This window comes from Nicotiana attenuata, unplaced genomic scaffold (assembly GCF_001879085.1).
Source record: "Nicotiana attenuata strain UT unplaced genomic scaffold, NIATTr2, whole genome shotgun sequence".
NCBI lineage: Eukaryota > Viridiplantae > Streptophyta > Magnoliopsida > Solanales > Solanaceae > Nicotiana > Nicotiana attenuata.
In genome coordinates, this window is record NW_017672185.1 from 39,352 (window position 1) to 64,720 (window position 25,369).

The following is a 25,369-nucleotide window of genomic DNA, read 5'->3' on the forward strand; positions in this document are numbered from 1 at the left end:
ATAAGTTACTGGGCTTGAATTAATTTGAAAGCGAATCATAAGGTTTGGCCTTTTTATCGATATTAATTAATTAGGACCTTTTCTTTATTATTAGAGACAAATCGAATAGAAAATCGTAGTTGCTTTAGGTTTACCCTTTTAAATAATAAAACGAGATGAGCCTTGCTAAACAAAACAAATAAATTGCGGGGCCCTCGACAAATGTTTATACTAAAATACTTAGACTTCGGGATGGGCCGTTTAGCGAATTTCACGGCCTTCCCCAAATAATAACACGTTAGTCTCTTTAGGCGCGTATTTTAATAATATTACCTTCTTAAATGCGGGTGCACATTTATGTGACCCAAATCCAAATCTCAACGAAGACGAAATGTGTTAACAATCGCGGGCGCACTGGTGTGACGTGGTTCGAGGCGCATTTTCACGATGTTGCAGTTCTTATTAAAAATAGAAATAAAAGCGGTTTACTAATAAAAGCACATAAGCTAGAACATGTTTTGAAATCAGATAAAATCAAATACAACAGTTGAGCGACCGTGCCAGAACCACGGAACCCGGGAATGCCTAACACCTTCTCCCGGGTTAACAGAATTCCTTACTCGGATTTCTGGTTCGCGGACTGTTAACAGAGTCATAATTTCCTCGGGTCGGGATTCAACTGGTGACTTGGGACACCCTTAATCTCCCAAGTGGTGACTCTGAAATCTTAACAATAAATCCCGTTCCGATTGTCACTTCAAGTTGGAAATAACTCCCTTTATCATACCCTCTTCTGCGGGTGTAGGAAAAGGAGGTGTGACATGTATCTTCCGATATTGAGATGATAAGAGGCCTCTTTCGATCGGGGTCAAGAATGGGAGCCGGGAATTGGTTAGTCGATGTGTAGCTCGAGGAAGCCTCATTCGAGCTCTTACTTGGTATGTCCAAATCACCCAAACCGGTGATATCTTCCACGTCAGCAAAACAGCTACGGAAAAAATCTTCCCCTCCGTGGGCCCCTTCTCTGTGACAAGTCTCTGCAGCCTGAACATCACGTATCATTGAATCTGGAACTGGAGGGAATAAGGAGGAGACCCCGATCACTATTGCCCCAAGTGGGTCTGCAGAGGCATCATCTTCGTTTCGGGGAGCCTCGAGCTAGGTTTCTACCCCAGCCTCGATCGCCTTCTTGATGGCCTCCCCATCTCGAGGTGAGACATCTTCAAATTTTATTGGCTCGGGCTCAACAGACCGGGTCAAAGCAGCTTCGGCTCCCACCTGTCCAGTGGTTCTTTGAACCTCGATGCCAGACCGCACATGAGACACCAATCCGAAGTTTTCTTCTTCATCCTCATCTTCGATCTCATCCGACATCTGGTGGACGGACTCTAGAGTTACGGGGATAACGTCCCCCTTTGGCTTGTAGGGCCTCCTGGCCGGCTTTTTCTTCTTCGGGCTCGAGGAACTCGAAGCCTCTTCCCTTTTCTTCTCTTTGCCTTGCTTCAGGGCAGACTGAGAAAGAAGCGCCATTTCTTCAGCAGAGGGAGGCCTCATTGGCAAGTCCTTTCCGAGGCCTACAATATGTAAAAATTGGGTGAGTACAAATAACAAAGTCTGAATGAAAACCTTGCCAAGGAAACAAGATTACTATGGTTTTGAGCCTCCCATCGGCCCCTTGACAACTCATTCCAAGCGCGCTCGGAATAAGTTTTTTGTGACACCAATCCCTCGACCCATTGCCTCAGGTCGGGGATCACTTCCTGTATAACGGTCTTGGCTGCAACACAAAAACATAGATGAGGAGAAAACAAGAAAGATGAACGGCGATAGTAAATACATTAAAGTCCAAGCAACGCTTACGTTTCATGTTCCACCTTTCAGGGAATGGAATATCTTCAGCAGGAATTAGATCCGTAGTCTTTATTCGGACAAACCTGCCCATCCAACCTCGGTCTCGAGCCCGTCTATACTTTAGAATGGGGGTTTGGTGGCTCGATGATAAATTTTGATGATGCCTCCCCAATAAAGTCGAGGGTCGTAGAGGCGCATGAGGTGATCGAGGGTAAAAGGATGCCCCTCGATCTTACTGATAAAGAATCGAAGGAGGAGCACGATCCTCCAAATTGACGGGTGGATTTGGCCCAAAATGACATCGTTCCTCTTACAAAAGGCAAAGATGATGGATCCAAGGGACTTATTGTGAAGGGGTAGGTGTAGACAGTCAGATATCCCTCCTTGTAAGTAGTGATGGATTCTTCGGGGCTAGGCACCACGGCATCCTTACCCACCCAGTTGCACTCCTCTTTCACCTTATCGAGGAGGTGCTCAGTAATCTTACACATATACCTTGACATGGGTTCACATCGGCCAGGTGTCGACGGTGTGTTCTCCACCTTGAAATCAGCAGTAGTGGCACACTTCGTCGAAACAAAGTTCGCAAGAGGATGTTCCTCCGCGGCAGCGGTGGACTTTGATGAAGAGGCGGTTTCTTTCTGCGGCACAGTTTTGGATATTTTTTCCATTTTGGGTTTGAGTTTGAAGAAAGAAGAAGAGAATAAGACTTGGTGTTTTGAGAGAAGATTGATAACAAAACCAAAAAATGAGGGGACTATCTGTATACGATTAAAATCGGGCCCTCACGATTTTACTAATTTCTCGAGACCAGTGTGAAGGATCGAAGATCGATCCTGTAATAGATCAGACCGGGGCACGAGGACAAGGTATTGAGTTCGAGATTCGAAGTGCCTGTTAGGATCAAGGCCGATAGCGATTGAGACCAAATGAGATAGTCATCGAGCAAGATCGAAGGTAGCATAATAACATAAAGGCGAGGTAGCCGTGACTGGTCGAAGATCATGGAGGAAATCTCGGAACGGATCAAATCAAGGACGGTTAATTAGCTAATCACGGGATCTCCTTCTGTAATTAGAATTATATCATAATTAGGATTTCCCTTACTATATAAAGAGGAGTTCCAATCATTTGTAAAACACTTACATTCTGTGATATCAAAGCAATGTAACATTTTTTCTTTAACTCATATTCTTGTTCATCGGCTTGCTTATTTCTTGACGGTTTTAGTTCCGACCAGTTCGAGGGCACTCTAGCTTGAGAGATTAATTACGTTTCAACACTGGTTTGTTTTATCTTATTGTCAATTTCCATTATTAATCTTCATATTCATCAATTGGTGTTAGGTGAAATCATGTATCCTTAAAACCACATTATAATTTTAATTGATATCCAATTTTAAGAGTAAACACATATCAAACGCGAATGGTAAAGGATCTTCGTCGCTTCTTAGTTCGTCTTTGTAAACTGCCGATTTTAATACAATACATATGGTTTCTGCACATCGGCTATTACAGGACTTCTTTTTAAAGAGATTTTTACCTAGCTATACTATAGTAAAAACTTATTTACCTCATTTATTTAGGTTCCTTATTAATTACTTTGTATATCTATATTTACAAGCTATATACAAAACTATTGAAAAGAAAAAATTCAAGATCACTTAATTTTAGCTTGTCAGTTACAACCCATTTCAAATAACTCCCCCTACATTTAAGATTATGTTCCTTTTTCTCTCTTTCTTAATAATCACCAAAAATCTCTCTTTTATTTTTATACCCTCCCCCCCCCCCCCTGCATTTCCAATTCTTTTTCTTTTTCAAAGGTTTTCAAACTTAATTTGTCTCTTTCTTACTAATCACCCAAAATCTCTATTTTATTGATACAATGCAGACGAAATTTGAAATATTGCTATGGAATCAAGTTCTGGGTAAGTTTTGAATCTTGTTTTCTTTTTTCCTAAAATTTTTATTGTAGACTTGTATATGATACATCAATACCCAAAACAATACTCGATACCATACTAATACAATTTTAATACGAGTATATTAAATTTTTAGTGTAGAGTTGTGATTGAAACTTGAATAAGATGAAGATCATAGTTGTATCACAAATTTTAAAAATTAATGTATCGCGATTGTATTATAATTGTATATGTATCATAATTGTTGCAGGAATTGTATTACAAATGTATGATAATTGTATATTCATTGTATATTATTACAAGCAGTTGTGAGTTTATGACGAATTTCACAGCTTGTATCACAAGTACGATAATTGTATATTAATTTATTAGTATTGTATCAGGTATTATTTTAGGTATTAACGTACCAGATACAAGTTAGATACAATTGTAATACAAGTATGATACAATTATGTATTAGGCATTGATGTATCTAATACAATTCAAATAGAATTATGATACATTTATCATACAATTTCTGAATATTTTTTAATATATAAACCTGTCGGCAATGGTGGGAGGAGAGAAGATGGAGATTCTTGGTGTAAATTAAGAGATTTTGATGTAAGAAAAAGGAGAGAGAAGAGAAGAGAGGAAAAGATGAAAGGATGTAATTGAATCCCTTAATTGAAGACACTAATAATGGGGTGAGAGTCTTTTAAGGAGTAATATATACAACTTGTAAGAAAAACCTAAATATTTATTAAAAATTATAAAATATAGACAACATAGGTAAATAAGTTTTTAATATAGTATAACTTCGGACATGGACTATGCGAACGTTTTAAGACTGAGGCCAAACTTCAAACAAATCTAAGTTTGGGATTTTAGGTCTGCTTGCTTTCCAATTGTCTTAGGCTAACACATATGTTCCAACTTTAGACACGCATGTATAAAGTTTACTTGCACAAGCAATATCTCAAAGTTTAGGCAAATTTGTAACTTTGAACGCGAAATTTTGAAACTTTAGTGGACGCATGTCCTGAAGTCGTTCCGAAAATCGGCTATCTCTGCTCTTGGCGTCATTTCTCTAACCCTAATATTGGGCCTAATTCTCCGAAACACTATTAAAATGTCTAGGCCGTGTTGTGGAAATGCTCAAATATTGGACCCTAGTCCGATTGTTAATCTTTGTCTAAAAAGGCTCGGTTAAGAAAGAAACCTTTATATCCTCTTGAAAACACTAAGTAGTAATCATCCTTCAAATTTAATTTACCATATTAACTTTCTTTTCTTTCTCTTTCTGTGATACTTAAATAAAATTGAATGATTTTTTTGGTACAAAAAAGATTTTAGTGATTTTATGATACTTCCGTGAAGTAGATTGACTTTTTGTTACAAAATATAATTTAATAACTTTGGTGCAATAAAATGAATAATGAGTAACAATCCATGATTAATCCTCTTTTTAATTGATAGGTCAATTAATCTCGGGCACGGCTGATTCTTTCCTTTCAAATCTGAATAACATGCTTTTCACATATGGACGTTTCTTATACCATTCCAACTTTTATATATTTTAAGAATTCAAATTCATTTAATAAACCAAAATTTCAAATTACTGATGTAATATTTTTGTTTATCATACTTACTTTTCAATTATTTATTACAATGATATTTTCATTTAAATAACAACATACCTAGTGACTAGTATGGTCCCAAGATGAAACAAATCATTATGTAAGACGGAGGAATACAAGATGAAACAAATCATTCATTCAAAATTAGAAGATCACTTAGACTAGGGCACTAATTAATTAGATATTATCCATGGTCTGCGAGATTTGAACAAAAACTCTCGAGTACATCGGGACCTCAAATCTGTCAAACAAGATACTCCATATAGGTTGTTTTATTTATTAAACAAAAAAAAGAAAAAGGAAAAGCAAGAAATTGAGAAAACAGATATTGAAATCATAAAAAGGAATTAGTTTATATAGTTAAACAAATGGGGACAGTGGGCAAAAGCATGAAATGAAGAGGGTGAATAATAATACCTTCATGTGCATGGATAAAATATTAGGAATAAAGAATGATTAGAGTAAATTGAGGTATTGGGAAGAGCTTTAAAGAATTCATGGAGTTTGAGACCTCAAGAAAAGAGAAGCAGCAGAGTATGTTCCCTTCTTGCACGGATCAAATTTTTCGTGCAATGTGTGGGAGAATGAATTGGGAACCTCAAAATCTACCTCTTTTGCACCTTTTTATAATCCAATTAATTAATTTCTACACTTATATTGTATTTTAATCCCTTACAAGCAGAGGCGGGACAAATTTTTTAAGAACATGGGTGCACCACTTAAAAAAACTCGAAAAGAGAAGTACGTGCACCATAAAAACATTTTTGGAGCGTGAGGGCCAATAGATAATATTAGATCAATTTTACAAAACATATACATAAAATACTTAGTTTTATGGAAAGACAATGAGTTTACGTGCACCATAAAAACAACTTTAAGTCCTCCTCTGGTTTCAAGTTATTTACTTTATTATTGACATACACTATGTGTTATATATCACCTTAATTGGATAGTGTAAAAAATTTGTACACTGATAATGCATAGAAGTTAAAATTTTAAGCAACATTGTCATTCATTTGCCTTACATACCACCAAATTTTTAAGAATTACAATTTCCTCAAAATGCATCGATCTTCTATTGTTTTACACGTCCGTTAGTCCGAGATCTTTGAAAATCTGATGGTACATTATTGCATTGGCCTTTTTCTGAACTTTCATGTGCCAACAGACTTGCCCACCAAGTTTATTGAAATGGTGTTTCTTCTGCGCCAATTCTAGTTATAATTCTGAATATAATTAATATGAAAATGTTGTTGAAAAAGGAATGTTAATCTTAGATCTGTCATTTGGGGAGGCATTATGAAAACTGATTATAACTAGAACTGGCACATAATGTATGTATAACAGTCACCAGATTCCTAAGAGGAAGCAAGAGATATTGTCGCATTTGCAGTCTGAGAAAGAAAGAGCCAATGTCCAGAGGAGTAAAGTGATACTAAGCTAGCGTTTGGCCATAGATCCCAAATTTGTTTTGAAAAATCTGATTTGGGTGAAGTTTGGTTTGAAGATGAAAATGTGTTTGGACATACGTTTTCAAAACATATTTTCCAACTTTATTTTGGAAAAACATGTATATAATTCCCAAGTTTTGGGATTTTGGCCCAAAATCAGCAATTGCGGTGATTTTGGGATCTGGGGTTTGGGATTTTGTCAAAATATGAAAAAAAATTATGGCCAAATATGAGTTTTAAAAATAAATCTCAAATTTATTTTGGCATAACTCATGGCCAAACGAAGCCTAAAATTTTGAGAAAATGGAAAAGAGGAAGGAATGCATGTTTTGCCTTGGCCCATGAATGTCAGAGGAAAAGACTGCAAAGAGTTTCAGAAAGATTCCACATGAGGAAAACTACGAATTGTGTTCGGCCTTTGCTTTTGCTAAGCCCAAAGCCTAGGTGTCCAACCAACAACAAAGACGCACCACAATGGCCAGCAAAGCAGCAACAGAAACTGACCCAATCTTCCAACCCCCACCTCTGTCGGGGCCGGTTCAAGATTTAGGGCCTGTTTGGCCATAAATTTTCTTTTTACTTTTTTCGAAAAATTTTCACTTCTTTTCGAAATCTGTGTGTGACCATAAAATTTTTAATTTTCACTTGAACATGAATTTTGAAATTTTTCAAAAATTTCAAAAACTCAAAAACCTGCTTTTCAAAATTTTCACTTTGATCACTCACAAAGAATCAAAAACATCCCAAAATTATATTTAGTCCAAACACAACTCTAATTTTTAAATACTTTTTTCACTTGATTTTTTGTTTTACTTTTTTCGGAATTTAACAATTCTTATGGCCAAACGTCCACTTAAATGTTATGAATGAAATTTTATTACAATCCATTAGATTTATTATTTGTTCTTATTTATTAGTTTTTATTAACATTTACAGAATTTGAGTCGAAATTATTAGGTTTGGATGAACTAGTAATTTATACAATACATTTGTCGATCTCATTTAAAAATATAAAATAATAAAAAAAATTATGATACATATAATGATATGAACCATCTCCTCCAAAAGTATAAATCAATTAAAAGGAGACCCCACCAATTTTTGTGGTTCAAATCCAAACCTCAGCAGTTGGCGCCATTGAGTTATGGGCATTCGTCCATTGAGTTATGCGCCATTGAGTAATATTGCCGATCTCTTGTATTTTAATTTAAAAATCTTGTATAAAATAGGTCATATAATTAAAAAAATATTTTGTAATGGATCGCATTACAACTCAACTCTCATTGTAAGAGTGCATGACAACAGGGTCGAAGCTACAGTAATAGGTTCAGGTTGGACGAACTCAATAATTTTTATTTAGATTTTATATTTGTCTTAAAAAATTTATTAATATATATACATATATATATATCATATTTAATTATGAGCGCAGTAATTAAAACGAGCTATAGATGCGGTAATAAGTTCAGAACACATAAACTTCAAATTTTAGCTCTTCCTCGACGTGACAATATATCTATCTATCTCGTGAACTGCTCGCCCCATCTTAATTTCATTTTAGTCCATGCATACATTTATTCTTAAACATTCTGCAAAACCCAGAATACCCATAGGTCCAAACACCCTACTCTTATATACATCCTCCTTGTCACAATCTTCTGTCTAACATATTCCTCGCCTTCCCCACCAACCCCACAAAAAGATGGATAAATAAAAGACAGAAAATTGTTGAACTATTAGTCCTTTTACTTGTTTGTCTTTCCATTTTGTCCAACAAATCCAAACAACTTTCTAAATACCAATGACTAACTTCACGTCCAGTTTTGGGCCGTTTGAATCAACTGAAAAGTTTCGAAGTGGTGATTTATATTTAAGTTCATCGAAAATTAATTTAAGTGTTTACTCTGTTTTCTCAATTTGTGTTGCTTTAGAAAGATAAAGATTGCTACGTGTCATGTCTACCTACCACAGAGAAATATTCTCTAGTGCAATTTGTCACGTACTACGTACCACATGCGAATTAAAATGGTCTAAAGATACTCTTAATATGGTGTGATATTGTCTGTTTCGAATCAAGTTCACATAGTTTCCCCCAAAACGCCTCACACCGTTAAGAGTATCCAACTCATGGGCTAATTTGGAGATTAACTGCATGCCACCCACATGATCCGAGTAATTACGGTCACCAAAGCCCAAAGGTTATGTATGCGTCTTCAAAACTATGGGTAAGGGTCGTAAAACGACCTGTAGACGGGCAAATGCAACATTCTGTCATCTCCATACTCGTCCCCGCCAAATCATTAGCTTTGATAGCAGTTTTTGGCTTGGTCCAGAGCGGACAATATCACACCATGTTAAGAGTATCCTTTGGCCGCTTTAATCCAAAACCACAAGCTAAGAATGGTTAGAAATTTTAGTTTCCAAAAGATCAACATTTCTTGATTTTACATTAAGAAATTTATATATATATATATATATATATATCAGGACTACAGACTAGAAGAGGGAAACTAGATCCATTATTGCCTGTTCGTTGATGGTCTAAGAAAAATTTATTTTTTGTATTATTAAGTCTAAATCTAAGTTTCAATGATGACAACCTATTTGCATTGTTTTGCAAAGATCAAGGTATCAACAAAAGGAAAGAAAACTATCAAGAAACCGTCAAAAGAAGAGAAGCTGATGATGTCTAAACCAAAGGAGATTTGCTAAATCAAATGAGCTGATTATGTCTGAACTAAAAGAGATAATGCTGAATCAAAGGACAAGAAAAAGGAAACCAAAACTGTCATATATTTTCAGCCTCAATCGAAGGAGATCAAACAAGGAAATATATCCAGAATATCCGACATCTTCCATCAGCACAGTCGAATGCTCGAATCTCTCCACTATGTAAGGACATGACAAGGAAAGTCATGAACAAATCCGGCCCTTCCCAAGAGCAGGATTCGAGAGGCACCCCTTGGGTCAAATCCCTTTGAAGATCTTGTGCCTCAATCAAAGTCAAAACACAACGACTCTCAAACTCTCCTATAAGAAGTCTACTCAAATCAAATGGAAGACACACAACTATAAACATTGTCTTCTAAATCTTTCTACTTCTTAGCATAAACATTGTATTCCTGAGTTTACCAGTGTCATAAAAGATAGGAAGAGTTAGAACACAAAAGAGAGTTGTGTCATTATTCAAGATACATTGTTGCTACACTTCGTTGATGGTGAACGAGTTAAAAACCATCATTATTATAATTGCTTCAAGATCTAAGGGAACCCTTGTGATCCAAGGAAAACTAGATGTAAGTACCACACCGGTACCGAACCAGTATAAAATTGATGTGTGTTATTATGGTCTCTTTTGTTTACTGTTATTCACATTCTGTACGGAATCTAGTCGACTAAAATCATCCTTAGTCAACTAATTTTTAAATAGACCACAATCCCCCCCCCCCCCCATACTTTCAATTGGTATCAGAGCGAGGATCACAAACTTTGCTTAACATCTAGTGAGGAAAAGATCATGGGATCCAACACAGTCGTTGGTGCATTGTTTCAAGACGTAACCTCTCAAGTACGACCACCATACTTCAACGGACAACACTTTTCTTATTGGAAAGTGCGTATGAAAAACATACACCATGTCATATGACATCAAAAGTTTGGCGGGTGATCATAAAGGAAAATCTTTCAATCCCCCTAAAGAAAGATGAGAATGGTCAAGTCATAGTATCAACTGATCCACTTGATTTGGATGATTACACTGATGAGCAAGCTGATGTCATAACTGTGAATGCTAAAGAAAAAAATCTGCTGTACAATGCTATTAGTGGTGAAGAGTATGAAAAGATATCAAGCTGTGAAACTGCTAAAGAAATGTGGGACAAATTGAAAGTCACATATGAAAGAACCAACAAGGTAAAAGAAACAAGGATAAATCTCTTGGTTCGTAAGTATGAGCTATTTCAAATGAAGGATGGAGAATCTACAGAAGAAATGTTCTCCAGGTTCAGCAAAACTCTTGGAGATCTAAAATCCTTTGGTAGAACAATAAAGAGTGGAGAACAAGTTAGAAAAATTCTCAGAAATCTACCTACGATTTGGCAGCCAAAGGTCATTGCTCTCGAATATCAGGATCTTGACAAAATGTCCTATGATGAACTTAGAGGTGATTTAATAGCCTTTGAGAAAATACACTTGGACAGGCAAATTCAACAAGAAAAAAAACAGTTGCCTTCAGAGCAACTGTGGCTGAACCAGAAGATGAAGAAGAAGAGGAATGAGGAGAACGGGATGAAAACATAGCCATGCTCTCCCAAGTTGTAACAAGCATGATGAGGAAAAATAGAAATAGCAGGAGAGGAAAACTAAACTTCAGAAAGGGAAGAACAAACAATGAAAATTATGAAAGATGCTTTGAATGTGGAAAACATGGACACATTCAAGCTGATTGTCCCGAATTGAAGAAGAAGCTCAGCAGGAATCTCCAATAGAAGAAGTCTTTTGGAGCCTGAAGTGATGAAGAAGAATCTGACCATGAAGAAATTGTAAACATGTGTTTCATGGCCATAAAAGATGATAGTAATGAGGAGTCAGGAGATCGTGGATTCACAAGAAATAGAAGAGCAAATGAGGAAGAAGACTCAGGTGAACTTGGTCTAATGGCAGACGAGGGAACCAGTGAGGTACGTCTTCCCACTTGTCCTAATTGTTATTAACTGCAAGAATTTTTTGATATTGCTTTTGCAGATATTGAAAGAGTTCTAAATGAACTCAAAAAGATCCAAAGAGAAAAGAAAGATTTGGCCTTGAAGCTGGAAGTCTATGAAATTGAGCGTGATATGCTTCAAGATGAAGTAAATGAGCTTCAACGTCAACTGAATGGATTGCAAAAATCCACCAGTCATAATTCCGTCAAATCAAATCAGACTACTCCCCACAATCACAGAAAATCTCGTGCATGCTCCTTTTGTGGTAAAAATGGTCACAATACTAACCAATGCAGGAACAGAATTTGAGTAGAAAGAGGCTCTGAAAAATCTAGTAGTCCATCATGTTTTTATTGTGGTAAACGTGGTCACACCTGTAATCGTTGTAGGTTCAAGGATAACAGGAGATGGGTCTGGTTACCTAAATCTTCAAATCAAACTAACACTTAGAAATCTAACCATTCAGGACCCAAGCAGGCTTGGGTACCTAAAAATAAGTAATTTTGTTTTGCAGGAACACTGCAGAAGAATCGAAAAAGAAAGTGGTATCTTGACAGCGCGTGTTCCAGACATATGACTGGTGACAAACAATTGTTCAAAACAGCTACCAAACTAGATGGAGGAATAATCACCTTTGGAGATAAATCTAAAGGAAATGTGATTGGAGTTGGAAAAGTTCCTCTGAGCTCAACATGTGATGTAGATAAAGTATACCTGGTTGATGAACTCGGCTAAAATCTTCTGAGCATCAGTCAACTATGTGATAATGACTATGAGGTACGCTTTAAGAAACATGATTGGTTTATAGAAGACGAATCAGGAAAAGTCATTCTATCAGGTAATAGAGACGGAAATGTCTATACTATTAGCAATTTAGATAATCTTGGGGATCAAATTTGTCTTGCTTCTATGATTCATGATACCTGGGTCTGGCATAGAAAACTTGATCATGCCAGCATGCATACTATTCCAAAACTTTCTAAACATGATCTTGTGATTGGTTTTCCAAAACTAGATTTCTCAAAAGATCATATTTGCGATGCATGCCAATTAGGAAAACAAACTCGCTCATATTTCAAAATCAAAAATATTGTTTCTACCTCTAAACCTTTTCAACTATTGCATATGGATTTATTTGGTCTAACTAGAACTGCTAGCATAGGTGGTAGGAAATATACTTTTGTTATTGTGGATGATTTTTCTCGATTTACATGGGTTATGCTTTTAAGTCATAAAGATGAAGCTCTAAGGAATTTTGAAGTATTTTGTAAGAATGTTCAACGAGAAAATGGGTACTAAATTTCTACTATCAGAAGTGATCATGGAGGAAAATTTAAAAGCAGAGCTTTTGAAAACTTTTGCAATAATCAAGGAATCTCTCACAACTTCTCTTCACCAAGATCACCGCAACAAAATGGAGTGGTAGAACGTAAGAATAGAATTTTACAGGACATGGCAAGAACCATGATTGTGGAAAATTCTCTACCTCACCATTCCTGGGCAGAAGCTGTGAGCAAAGCATGTCATATCATCAACAGGTGTCTGATTCGATCAATCCTTAAAAGACTCCATATGAACTATGGAATGGTAAAAAACCCAACATTAGTTGTTTTCACCCTTTTTGATGCAAATGCTTCATTCACAACATTGAAAAAGACAATCTGGGTAAGTTTGATCCTAAAAGTGACGAAGGTATATTTCTTGGATACTCTCCCTCAAGTAGAGCATAAACCTTATGCATTGAAGAATCTATTCATGTTGTTTTCGTCGATACTAACCCTCTCTTAAGGAATGAAAAACTTCCTGAAGATGAGGAAATTTCTATTATCCCTAAATCTGTTATTGTAGGAAACGATCTTCAAAATGAGCCAACCGGTCAGCAAACTCAGTCAACTGAAGAGCATATTAAAGATCATGAACCTTCCCAAATAGATCAGTCGACTAATGTGGAAAGAGAACCTTCCTCAAACACTCCAAATGAATGGAAAAGTGAACCTGGCTATCCTCACAAATTCATTATCGGAGACCCACTGGAAGGAATCACTAGTAGAAGATCTCAAAAGGTCAAATCACATATGGCTTTAATTTATCAACTTGAGCCAAAGAAAGTGGATGGAGCTATGAAAGATGTTCACTGGATCAAAGCAATGAAACATGAACTTGATCAGTTCGAAAGAAATAAAGTGTGGGAACTAGTTCCAAGACCTTCAAACTCATCTATTGTAAGATCAAAATGGGTGTTTAGGAATAAATTGAATGAATCTGGACAAGTAGTTCGAAACAAAGCAAGTCTAGTTGCGCAAGGATACACTCAGCAAGAAGGAATCGACTATGATGAAACCTTTTCACCTGTAGCAAGATTAGAATCTATTCGAATACTACTTGCATTTGCCGCTCACAAAGGATACAAACTGTTTCAAAAGGATGTAAAAAGTGCGTTTCTGAACGGGTACATCTCTGAAGAAGTTTATGTAAAGAAACCTCCTGGATTTGTAAATGTTACTCTCCCAGATCATGTATACAAGCTGACTAAAGTTCTGTACGGACTCAAGCAAGCCCCTCGTGCATGGTATGAAAGGTTAAGCTCTTTCCTTCTGAATCAAGGTTTCAAACAAGGTACTATGGATACAACTCTGTTTATTAAGCATTCAAGTTCAGGTAATCTTATTACCCAAATTTATGTTGATGATATTATTTTTGGTAGTCCTAACTCTGTTCTATGTGAAGAATTTGCTCTTCTATGAAAAGAGAATTTGAAATGAGTATGATGGGGGAATTAACTTTCTTCCTTGGATTGCAAATCAAACAGTCTCTTAAAGGGATCTTTTGATTAGCCAAACCAAGTATGCTAAGGAACTTATAAAGAAGTTTTGCATGGAGAATACTAAGTCCATTGGAACTCCAATGAGTCCAACAACGATGCTTGATGAAGACAACAATGGAAAAAGTGTTGATGAAACTATATATAGAGGAATGATTGGATCCTTATTATATCGAAGCAGAATATTTTGTTGTTGGAAGCTACTGTACATAAGTTCTATGGATAATACTTCTCAACTATGATTTATCTCTTACCTCTACTCTTATATTTTGTGATAATACTAGTGCCATTTGTTTATCAAAAACTTCTGTGCATCATTCTAGAGCAAAGCATATAGAATTCAAGCATCATTTTATCAATGATCATGTTGCTAAAGGTGGTATTGTATTAGAATTTATGGTATTTACAAAACCTCCTTTGGAGGAAAGATTTTGTTTACTACAAAAAAAGATTGGGATTGTTCCAAATTTGTAAAACAAATCTTTTATATTTTTCTAAAATATTTTGTTTCCTTTATCATGTGTGTTTAACTTTAATATATTGTAAGTATCATTATTGCTTTTCCATCAGAACCGCTGAACCATCTCTTCAGAAATGTCACTTCCCTTCTAAATCCGTCCTTTCCATTAACCAAGGCGACCTTTCAATCCTTCTAAGGCTCTGTTAAAAACTCTCTCTTCTTCATTTCTCTCCTCATTCTCATCTAAGCAAACCCTTCACCATGGCTAAAAGAAATCCTTCCTCTTCCACTGGAACCAGACGCAGCAGAAGATTTCAAAAACTCCTCAATTCTGAAGAACCTGTAGACCTGGAGTCATCCATTGGCTCAGATTTCCTCAAGATAGATAGTGAGAGTAGTGAACCTTCCGAAAATCTTCCCATTAGCCAGAAAAAATTAGGAAAAAGGCCCATGGAGCAAACCCCAAAAAAGACTGCATGCAAGAAAGGAAAGGTGGAGAGGACTGTATTCGGCTAGAGGACAAATTGATCTTCTATGGCCCTAGTGAAAAAGCAAGGTTTGAGTCCTACAAGTCAAAATCTATGGCTTATGGACGCTCTATAAGTCTTTCTCTTATGAAAAATCTGCATTGTGATGTGACTGCTATATTTGATTTTCAACATCTTTCTTCTCTGTTTGATACTATTGGAGACTCTATTTATGAGGAGCCAGAGAGGATGTTCTATGCAAATATGTTTATGAATGATAAAGATGATTTGGAATCTATGGCTTTAGGTACTCGAATTGTTCTGGACTCTTATCAATTTGAAAAGATTTTCTCTGCTAAGTTTAGTGGGTTTGATGTCTTTGTGCAAAATTCTTGGCCAAAAGATTTTAAAGTCTCTTTTGAAGAAGCAAAAGCCTTTTTGTCTCATAACCCTCCTGATATTGGTCGCAAGAATCTGAAGTTTGAACACCGTATTTTGGCCCACATGATTGCCACTACTTTACTTCCCAGAACTGGATCCCTTGGCACTTTATTCACTAGGGATGTTTTTGTCCTGTATTGTCTTGTTAATAATAAACGACTGGACTGGTTTGTGTAGATTCACCAATACATGCTTGAAAGTATCAGGTACATATCTTCTTCTGCTGCCTGTTTACCATATGGTCTCCTTATCTCACACATTCTTGAAGTTATGAAGGTAGACTTGGCATCTTTCACATCCAAGCATATTACCAGCACTTATGATAAGACAACTTTCTCAATGATGGGGTACACCTTAGGTGATGATGGATGGGTTAAGCGCGCCAAAATATAAAGTGTTCCAGTGCCAGTTGAAGCTCAAACTGAACAACCAGAATCTCAGTCGACAACCTCTCGAAATCTTCAGCAGATTCAGCAATATCTTGATGGGGTAAAACTACTTATTGTTGAGATGAAGGAACAGGTAGACAAGATCAGGGAAGTCACTAAAGAGACAGGTACAGATGTGTCCAAGCTTAGGATGGATATGGGAGCCACACGGAGGCAAGGAACCAGGGCATTCAATTCCATGAGTGAAAAGATGGATAAGCTTGTCAAAGATGTCGAAAATTCCTATAACTCCTTCTGCATCAAAGTGATCACCACCCTCAAGTATTTCCTGGGAAGAAACTAATGCGTATTTGTGTGATGATGTTGTTAAAGACAATTTTTCTCTTTCTCTTTTCCTCTTGCTTGCTTGCTTTTAAAACTTATTTTTGCTTGGGTATGTATGAACTATGCCTCTGTCACGACCCGAATTTCCCACCGTCGGGACTGTGATGGCGCCTAACATTGTACTCGCTAGGCAAGTCAACGTTATAAATTATTTCGTCTTTACCTTTTAGCTTTTAATAATTTACAAGTTAACATAAGTAAATTAGCGGAATAAAATGAAAGAACAGAATTTAACAAGTTATCTTAATACAACTGCGAAACCATAATAAAACTCCACCCAGAACTGGTGTCACAATTTTATGGACCATCTGCGAATACTACACATAATAGTCTGGACAAAGAATTACACATCTGTTTCAGAAATAGATAAAACAGAAAAGAAAAACAGGATAGAAGGGGACGCCAAGGCCTATGGACGCCTGCAGGACTACCTCAGGTCTCCACTGGGCTGAAGGCAGCAACCTCGAACTACGGTCCGTACGATCCAGCACTAGGATCTCCACAAAAAGTGCAGAGTGTAGCATCAGTACAACCGACCCCATGTACTGGTAAGTGCCGGGCCTAACCTCGACTAAGTAGTGACGAGGCTACGGCGGGGCATAACAATATATATATATATATATATATATATATATATATATATATATATATATATATATATATATATATATATATATATATATATATAACCTGCAACAGTTTATAATAAACAGAAAAGAAGTACGGAAAGAAAAATAACCGGAACTTGCATTAAAGGAACACATGACTCAGCCATTCTACTAGTATCTAGCTATAACCAATCCTTAGGAGTTTTCAATATCTCAGTAATAGACTTCAACAGAAATAAATGCCAAAAACCATAACTGATGCGGCGTGCATCCCGATCCCACCATATAAACAATAACAATATCAATATTCCAACAATAACAGTATCAATATTCTATCTTATTCCTCCTTGTTGCGGAGCACAACCCGATCCCACCTGTCCTCCCTTATTACTCCTCAACACATATCACCCTTATTCCTCCTGTTGCGGCGCGCAACCCGATCCCACCTATCCACCCTTATTACTCCTTGTTGCGGCGTGCAACCCGATCCCACCAGGTAATCACAATTCTCCCTTATCCCTCCTGTTGCAGTGTGCAACCTGGTCCCAACATATGTATATATCAACACCAGTCACAAAGAATGAATACAAGGTGTTTCACGAGTTAACTCAATTTCCACAATTCTTATACCTCAACTACACAATGGAATATCACTAGGATTATGAAACTTCACTCATGAAAACAAATCAGCGAGACCAACCCACGTGCACCATAAGGCACCAATGAATCCATAAAAGCCAACGGAATAATAAAATGAAGCTACAAAACCAATAATACCTCAACAGGAACATCAACAATTAACATGAAACAATTAAATAATTCAATAAAGAGAACAAAAGTTAACGTGTAGTAATTGAACATGGAACATTAGTGATCAAGTAGCAATTAAGGCATGGAAATATTTATGATCAAGTAGCAATTAAGGCATGGAAACATTTATGATCAAATAGCAATTAAGGCATGGAAACAATTTAAGCAGGTAGCAAATAAGACAAGAAATAGTATAATAGGAAACGGGGAAGGGAACAAACTAAAAGAATGGAAGTTTGGAGGCACATAGGTACTCGTCACCACATCTATACGCCACGCACATGAAATTCCACTTAGCACATACGTCGGGGATTCCTATTCCCTCAAGTCAAGGTTAGACCAAACACTTACCTCAAGCCAACGGACAATTCAACACTCGACCACCGCTTTACCTCTCGATTCCACCACCAATTCACTCGTATCTAGCCATAATTAGTTTAATAACATCAATAAATGCTAAATGAATCAATTCTAATGCATGAATATGAATTCCCCAATGTTTTCCCCAAAAAGTCAAAACCCGACCCGGGCTCGCTTGGTCAAAACTCGAAGTTCGGACCAAAACCCGATTACCCATTCACTCCCAAGCCCGGATATACAATTGGTTTTGGAACCCGACCTCAATTTAAGGTCTAAATCCCCAAATTCCAATATTCCTATGTTCTACCCCAAATTCTCAATTCCACCATGAAAACCCTAGATTCTAGGAGGAAATCTTGTAAAAAGAAGTTAAGGAGTGAAAGAAATGAGTTTAAAATCACTTACTTTTGATTTAGGGAAGAAAGAGTACTTGAAAAATCGCCTCTTATGTTTTAGGTTTTTTGAAAAATGAAAAATGGATGATAAGTCCCGTTTATATAGCCCTCTCAGATCCTCAGAACGCTGACCGTGGAAAAAGGGTTGCGGTCGTGAAACTCACCGCTGACCGCGAAATAACGGGCGCGGCCGTGGAAGCTTTGGCCTTACCCACCGCCGACCGTGAAATCCCATCGCGGTAGCGGAATCCCTTGCGCGGCCGCAGAATTTCTACCACGGTCCGCGAAACCTAGGTTCAGAGACCTGCGATTCTGCAATTTTTCAGGTCCAGGTATTTTTCTAAGTCTTTAAACACCCGTGGCCTATCCAAAACTCACACGAGCCCTTGGGGCTCCAAACCAAACATGCTCACAAGTCTAAAAATATCATACGGACTTGTTCGTGCGATCAAATCGCCAAAATAACAGATTAAACAACGAATTTAACACCGAAACTCATGAATTTCACAAGATAGTTCAAATTTCTATTTTCTCAACCAAGGGTCTGATTTATACCAAATCAACTCCGATTCTTATCAAATTTCACAGATGTGACGTAAATATTATATTAAGCCTGTACCGGGCTCCGGAACCAAAATACGTGCCCGATACCATCAAGATTTTACACCATTTCATTTCTAAAAGTCCTTATATTTTCCGGCAAATAATTTTTTTTAAAAAAAAAATTCTTTTCTCGGAATAGGGGCCTCGGGATTCGATTCAGGGAATATGCCCAAGTCCCATATTTTACTACGGACCCTACGGGACCGTCAAATCACGGGTCCAGATTCGTTTACCAAAAATATTGACTGAAGTCAACTTTAATCAATTTTAAAGGTCAAATTTAATATTTTTATTAAAATTCACATAAAAGCTTTCCGGAATCGCGCTCGGACTGCGCACGCAAATCGAGGAGAGATACAAGGAGGTTTTCAAGGCCTCAGAACACGAAAATTGACTCTAAAACAAAAGATGACCTTATGGGTCATCACAGCCTCTCCTGAAGGCATTACTTTTGTTGTCCTACCTAGTTTGTTATTATGTATATTATGTCATATATTACTCGTCTTGTTTGTTTATCTTTCCTTTATGATTGATGTCAAAGGGGGGAGAACAGTAGAGAAGTAAACATCAACTAAGGGGTGCAAATGCGCACAAACGCAGGGGAACAGACATACCAAAAAGGGAAGTCTACATGGCTTATATTTATTTATATTTATTCTCTGTTTACTCTTTCTTTTTATTGTATCATCAAAAAATGGAAGATTGTTAAGTCTAAATCTAGTTTCAATGATGACAATTTATTTGCATTGTTTTGCAGAGATCAAGGTATCAACAAAAGGAAAGAAAACTGTCAAGAAACCCTCAAAAGAAGAGAAGCTAATGATGTCTAAACCAAAGGAGATTTGCTAAATCAAAGGAGCTGATGATGTCTGAATCAAAAGAGATAATGCTGAATTAAAGGACAAGAAAAAGGAAACCAAATATGTCATATATTTTCAGCCTCAATCGAAGGAGATCAAACAAGGAAATATATCCAAAATATCTGGCATCTTCCATCAACAAAGTCGAAGGCTCGAATCTCTCCACTATGTAAGGACATGACAAGGAAAGTCATGAAGGAATCCGGCCCTTCCCAAGAGCAGGATTCGAGAGGCACCCCTTGGTTCAAATCCATTTGAAGATCCCGTGCCTCAATCAAAGTCAAAACACAACGGTTCTCAAACTCTCCTATAAGAAGTCCGCTTAGATCAAATGGAAGACATGCAACTATAAACATTCTCTTCTAAATCTCTCTACTTCTTATCATAAACAGTATATTCCTCAGTTTACCAGTGTCATAAAAGATAGGAAGAGCTAGAACACAAAAGAGAGTTGTGTCATTATTCAAGATACATTATTGCTACACTTCATTGATGGTGAACGAGTTAAAACCATCATTATTGAATTGCTTTCAAGATCTAAAGGAACCCTTGTGATCCAAAGGAAACTGAATGTAAGTACCACACCGGTACCGAACCAGTATTGTGTGTTATTCTGTTCTCTTTTGTTTACTGTTATTCACATTCCATACGGAATCTAGTCTATTAAAATCATCCTTAATCAACTAATTTTTAAATAGACCACAATTCACCCCATGTACATTCATGTATAAATAATAACAACATTAAGTTACGCGGAATTTGATGTATCACCTTTACTAAACGACCTCTAAGGGTAATTTTATCTTTTTATTTTGTTTTAATCAAAACTATTACTAGTACACAACTTTTATTCTGTATATTCTTTCAGGTCAAATAATTTATGGATACCGATATAAGTTCTGGCAGTATTAAGTTTTACCAAAAAATAGATACTTCTTACATTACTTCAGAAGAGTTTATAATGTAAATATTAGTTATGCATAATTTTTATGTGAATTATCCGTTTTTGTATGCGAGACCAAACGATCCTTTGGTAGATGAAATTTAAACTCAAAAGAAAGGGAAAAAATAGTACTCCTCCCGGTCCACTTTAATCAATTTTTTGGCTTTCTGTGGTCCATAATATTTGATTTTTTCAGATATCAAGAAAATATTAACCTCTCTTTCCAAAGTTGCCCTTGGATTAAAGAGTCTGAGAGTATTTGTTATGTTTCCAATGAGCAAATTAAGGTTAATATGATTTGTTAATTAATGCTAAAGGGTGGATTTCTTAATACGTGCACAAACAGCCAAAAAATCAATTAGAACCCCTTTGGCCATAGATTTTGCCAAAATATATTTGTTTTTTTTGGCAAATACATGTTTGGCCATAGATTTTATCTACATTTTAGCAAATTCCCAAAAAGAGCTGGTTTTGGCCCAAAATATCACTATTATATTTTTTAAAAATTGTCCCAAACTTTTGTATTTTATAAAAGAGCGCACCATTTATTATTTTGTAACAATATTGCTTCGTCTTTTCGGTCATCTGATGGTGTATTATGTAGTTCATTATAAACTTGAACGGAGGGAGTACTATGCTCTGCGATAATATAATGAATGTTATTGATAAAGGTACTGTTGGGTATTTGTGATAGTTTTTAGAACTTGTGGGTATAAGTTATGTTTCATGTTTTAAAAAAAAAAAGAAGTGAAATATGTTTTGAAAACTTATGTCAAAACACATTTTTATCTTCAAACCAAACTTCACCCAAATCAAATTTTGTAAAACAAATTTAGAAATCTATGTCCAAACGCTAGCTTAAAGTGGTAAAGTAATTAATCTTGGGTCACGTGAGCTGCATGCGGGGTGAGATTTTAGAAAAATAAGGGGTATTGTAGGAGGAAAGGCAAAGTGCGTGGGAGGGGGGAAAGGTAGAGGAAAAAAAAGAAAAGAGGAGAGACTGGTCCTATCAGCTATCAGGTGGGGTACTTGTACTCCTCTTCTCTTTCGTTTCAAAGATTCCCACTCTCTTTTGGTCTCTCCTCTCTCCCTTTTTCTCTCTTCTCACCCCAACCAAATTACTACTATTACCATACTTCTTCTTCTTTATCTCTTTTTTATTTATTTATCCCTATATCCTTCCACCGTAAAACTCATTCACCAAATTAATAATTTTTTTTGGTAGGCATAGAACCATATTAATTGTTTGTTTGTTTGGGGATTTTTATTGAATTAAACAAGAATGACAGGTCCAAATATGGCTACTATCACAGCTTCCTTAGAGAGATCTCTCCAAAATTGTTCATTGAATAACCACCACAGCAACAACTTGAGTGGGGTCACCCCTGCAGATGGATTTTCTGATTCATCGGAAAATCATGTTTTGAATAACAACCCTTCTGATGATGCTAGCTTAGACCTCAATTCTGAGATTTCTTTGCCTTACCATTGGGAACAATGTTTGGATTTGAAGGTACTTTCTTACATGCCTCCCGTCCAACTAATTTTTGTTTTTATTTTTGCATATCACAATCATTTGTTTTTCTGTCTTTTTCTTGACATTTATTGCTCTCCTAACCTTAAAGACCAGATCTTGGATTTCATTATTAGCACACCATTCTACTTTAACTTGTTATATTCATGTTCTTTCTTGTGTTTGGTCAGTTTGTCATTTTGGGTCTGCTTCAGTTTCACAGACAAACAGTAAACAAAAAGAATGATGTAATTAATTACAATCCCCTCATTCTTAAAAGGTGATTTTTTCCATTTCCTTTTCAAGCCCTTATAAAGGCAAAAGGTGAACTTTTCTTGCTTCTCATTATCTTTTTTGGTGTTTTTTCTCGCCTATTTGGATTTCTGCTGCGTAACGTCTATTAAATGTGAAAGCGCTTTATTTAAATATTTTTTCATTTTCAAAAAGCTCGAATTCGAGACTTGTAATTAAGTATGAAATGATGTTATCTATTCATCTTTTCCAATATTACTACTACTAGTACTATTTTATGGTGTCCTTTATTCATTATTTTGTTCTCTGGCATAAATTTTCTTTAACCATGTAAAGCCAAATTTGACAGATTGGTGCAGTTTACTTTCTTCTGCATTATTTTTAACTCTGAAATATGGGTGGATTTCTTGAATATATGGGTTGTGGTACAGACAGGGGAAATTTATTATATAAACTGGAGGACAGGGATGAAAGTGAAAGAAGATCCAAGAACAAATGGTGATGAAGTGTACGGTGGTGATTTGTACTCAGAAGAAGAAGAAGAAAGCTCGTATGATAGTGATGAAGGATCTTCAACAGAAGAGTCATCATTTTCATCATCAAGAGAACCCCAAATTAGCCATAATATTGGCAACAGCAGTGGCAAAAGTGGGGCAGCAGTATTAGTAGTGGGTGGTTGCAAAAGCTGTTTGATGTATTTCATGGTGCCTAAAGAAGTTGAAGATTGCCCCAAATGTTGTGGTCAACTTCTCCACTTTGATCGATCCGAAAATGGCTCCCCTTAAAAAAAAACAAAAAAAAGAAGAAAAAACCAAGAACATGAAATATTGATTTGTTTTGTCTTTTTCTTTTCCTTTTAATCTTTTTTTTTTTAATTAATAGAAGTTTGTTTTGGTCGTATAATATAAACTATGTAGTTGTTACTTGTTAATGTGTTTTTTCCTAAGGAAAGACAAAACAACCCATTATTTTAAAATATATTTATCGTGTAATCCATTTTCTTTTCTATGTGCTTCTACTTCTTTGTTATGGTTTTTGTGATCTATGGAAATTGCAGGAATGATCTTTCATAAAGTGCCAGGTTCGAGGTCAACTATATACAGGAAAGATTCATAATGGTAAATGATTGCGACGTGTTTGCTTCTTTTTAGTTTAATAAATTTTGTTCTTTTTCGGGCAATATATTTGGATCCATTTTTTGAAGACATGCGTTAATGCTAAAGTTTTTGAATTATTTTTTCTTAAGCATTTAGTCAATTTGTTTGTGTTTCATTTCTTAATACTGGAAAACCAAAAACAAAAACAAAACAAAAAAAAAGAAAAAGTAGTCATGCCTCATTGTTCTATTTCCGAGTGGGCTACCTAGTCGTGGCCTCAACCTATTTGATGTTATTTTAGTAGTAATATTTAGTTTTCTTTATTAAATAATGTTCCATTATTTTGTGGCAAAGTCAAATAGTTTTGGACATTATATTATATATGATGGTAAGCGAAGTAACATCATGTTTCATCATTTCACGTCTGACTTAAATGCTTCTTGTTATTTAGAAGAAAAAGAAGTATATATAGACATGAATGATGTTTGTTAGTGGATGCCTAAAAGATAGACTAGGAACAAGATGTGTCACTCTTAGTGTAAAAGATTTCATAACATAATGTTCTTCCCCTTCTATTTTTATTTAAGACATAGTAACTTGGCCTCTCATAGTCTCATTTGACTTTTCGTTTAGTTGTTTCACTTTTTCTCCTTTGGTTGATATGACTATGGGAAAACAAAGAAAGATTCAAACTGGTTGAAATATGTCTATGGGTAGCCTTGATGTGAAGGTAGACTAAACTTTGATGCTTGGCAAAACAATTTAGCAAAATGTTAAAATCCCTTTAATCAAACTTTAATGAGATGAATTAGAATGATATAAAAGTTGTAGTCAAATAGTTTCATCTTCACTCTAGTGTAGGGTTCCAATCCCATCGATAACTTTTTTTTTTGTTTGAAGAAGAAGAAGAAGAAGAAGAGTGAAGGTTGGGGTGGATGGTGGTATTATTCTTCCTCCTACGAATTACAATCAAGTTTTTAGTTTCAACTCGTTGTTAAATTCTTTTCTATGGTTAAAATGGGGATCTAGTTCTCTTCTCTGAAGCCTAACTACCTTTACTTTCGAGTCTGTCCCTAGTGTCTTTGTCTTTTCTTTTGCTCTTCCGTTTTTTGGTTCATAGTTGTTGAATAATCCATAGAAAAAGAGGATGTGTTTTCAGGAACCTTTACTGTTTCTGTACCTCTCAGAACATGTAAAGAATAAAATCACGAGAAAGCAAAAGGGTGTAACGCTATCTAGTTACCCCATTCCGAAGAAAGGAAGGAAATGCCAGAATTATAGTGGGCATAGATGAAATATCTTCATCCTTAATCGGGTACGAGAGCTTCGAAAATTTAGGAAACCCTTGATAGAAAGCGCTTCTCTTTTAATCAACTACATTAATCCGAACTAGTGGATAAAAGTAAGGAAAGAATGGTCCATATGGTGGGAAGAAGAAG

The 25,369-nt window shown here is 36.1% G+C and overlaps 1 protein-coding gene across 1 annotated transcript; it reads left to right on the forward strand.

Annotated features, from left to right (window-relative positions):
* Nucleotides 1-22,022: 22,022 nt before the first annotated feature.
* LOC109212217 lies at nucleotides 22,023-23,841 on the forward strand. Its single transcript, XM_019375842.1, has 2 exons — nucleotides 22,023-22,581; nucleotides 23,265-23,841. Exons 1-2 carry the CDS (start codon nucleotides 22,351-22,353, stop codon nucleotides 23,616-23,618), a joined length of 585 nt encoding a protein of 194 aa, XP_019231387.1. The 5' UTR covers nucleotides 22,023-22,350; the 3' UTR covers nucleotides 23,619-23,841.
* Nucleotides 23,842-25,369: the final 1,528 nt, after the last annotated feature.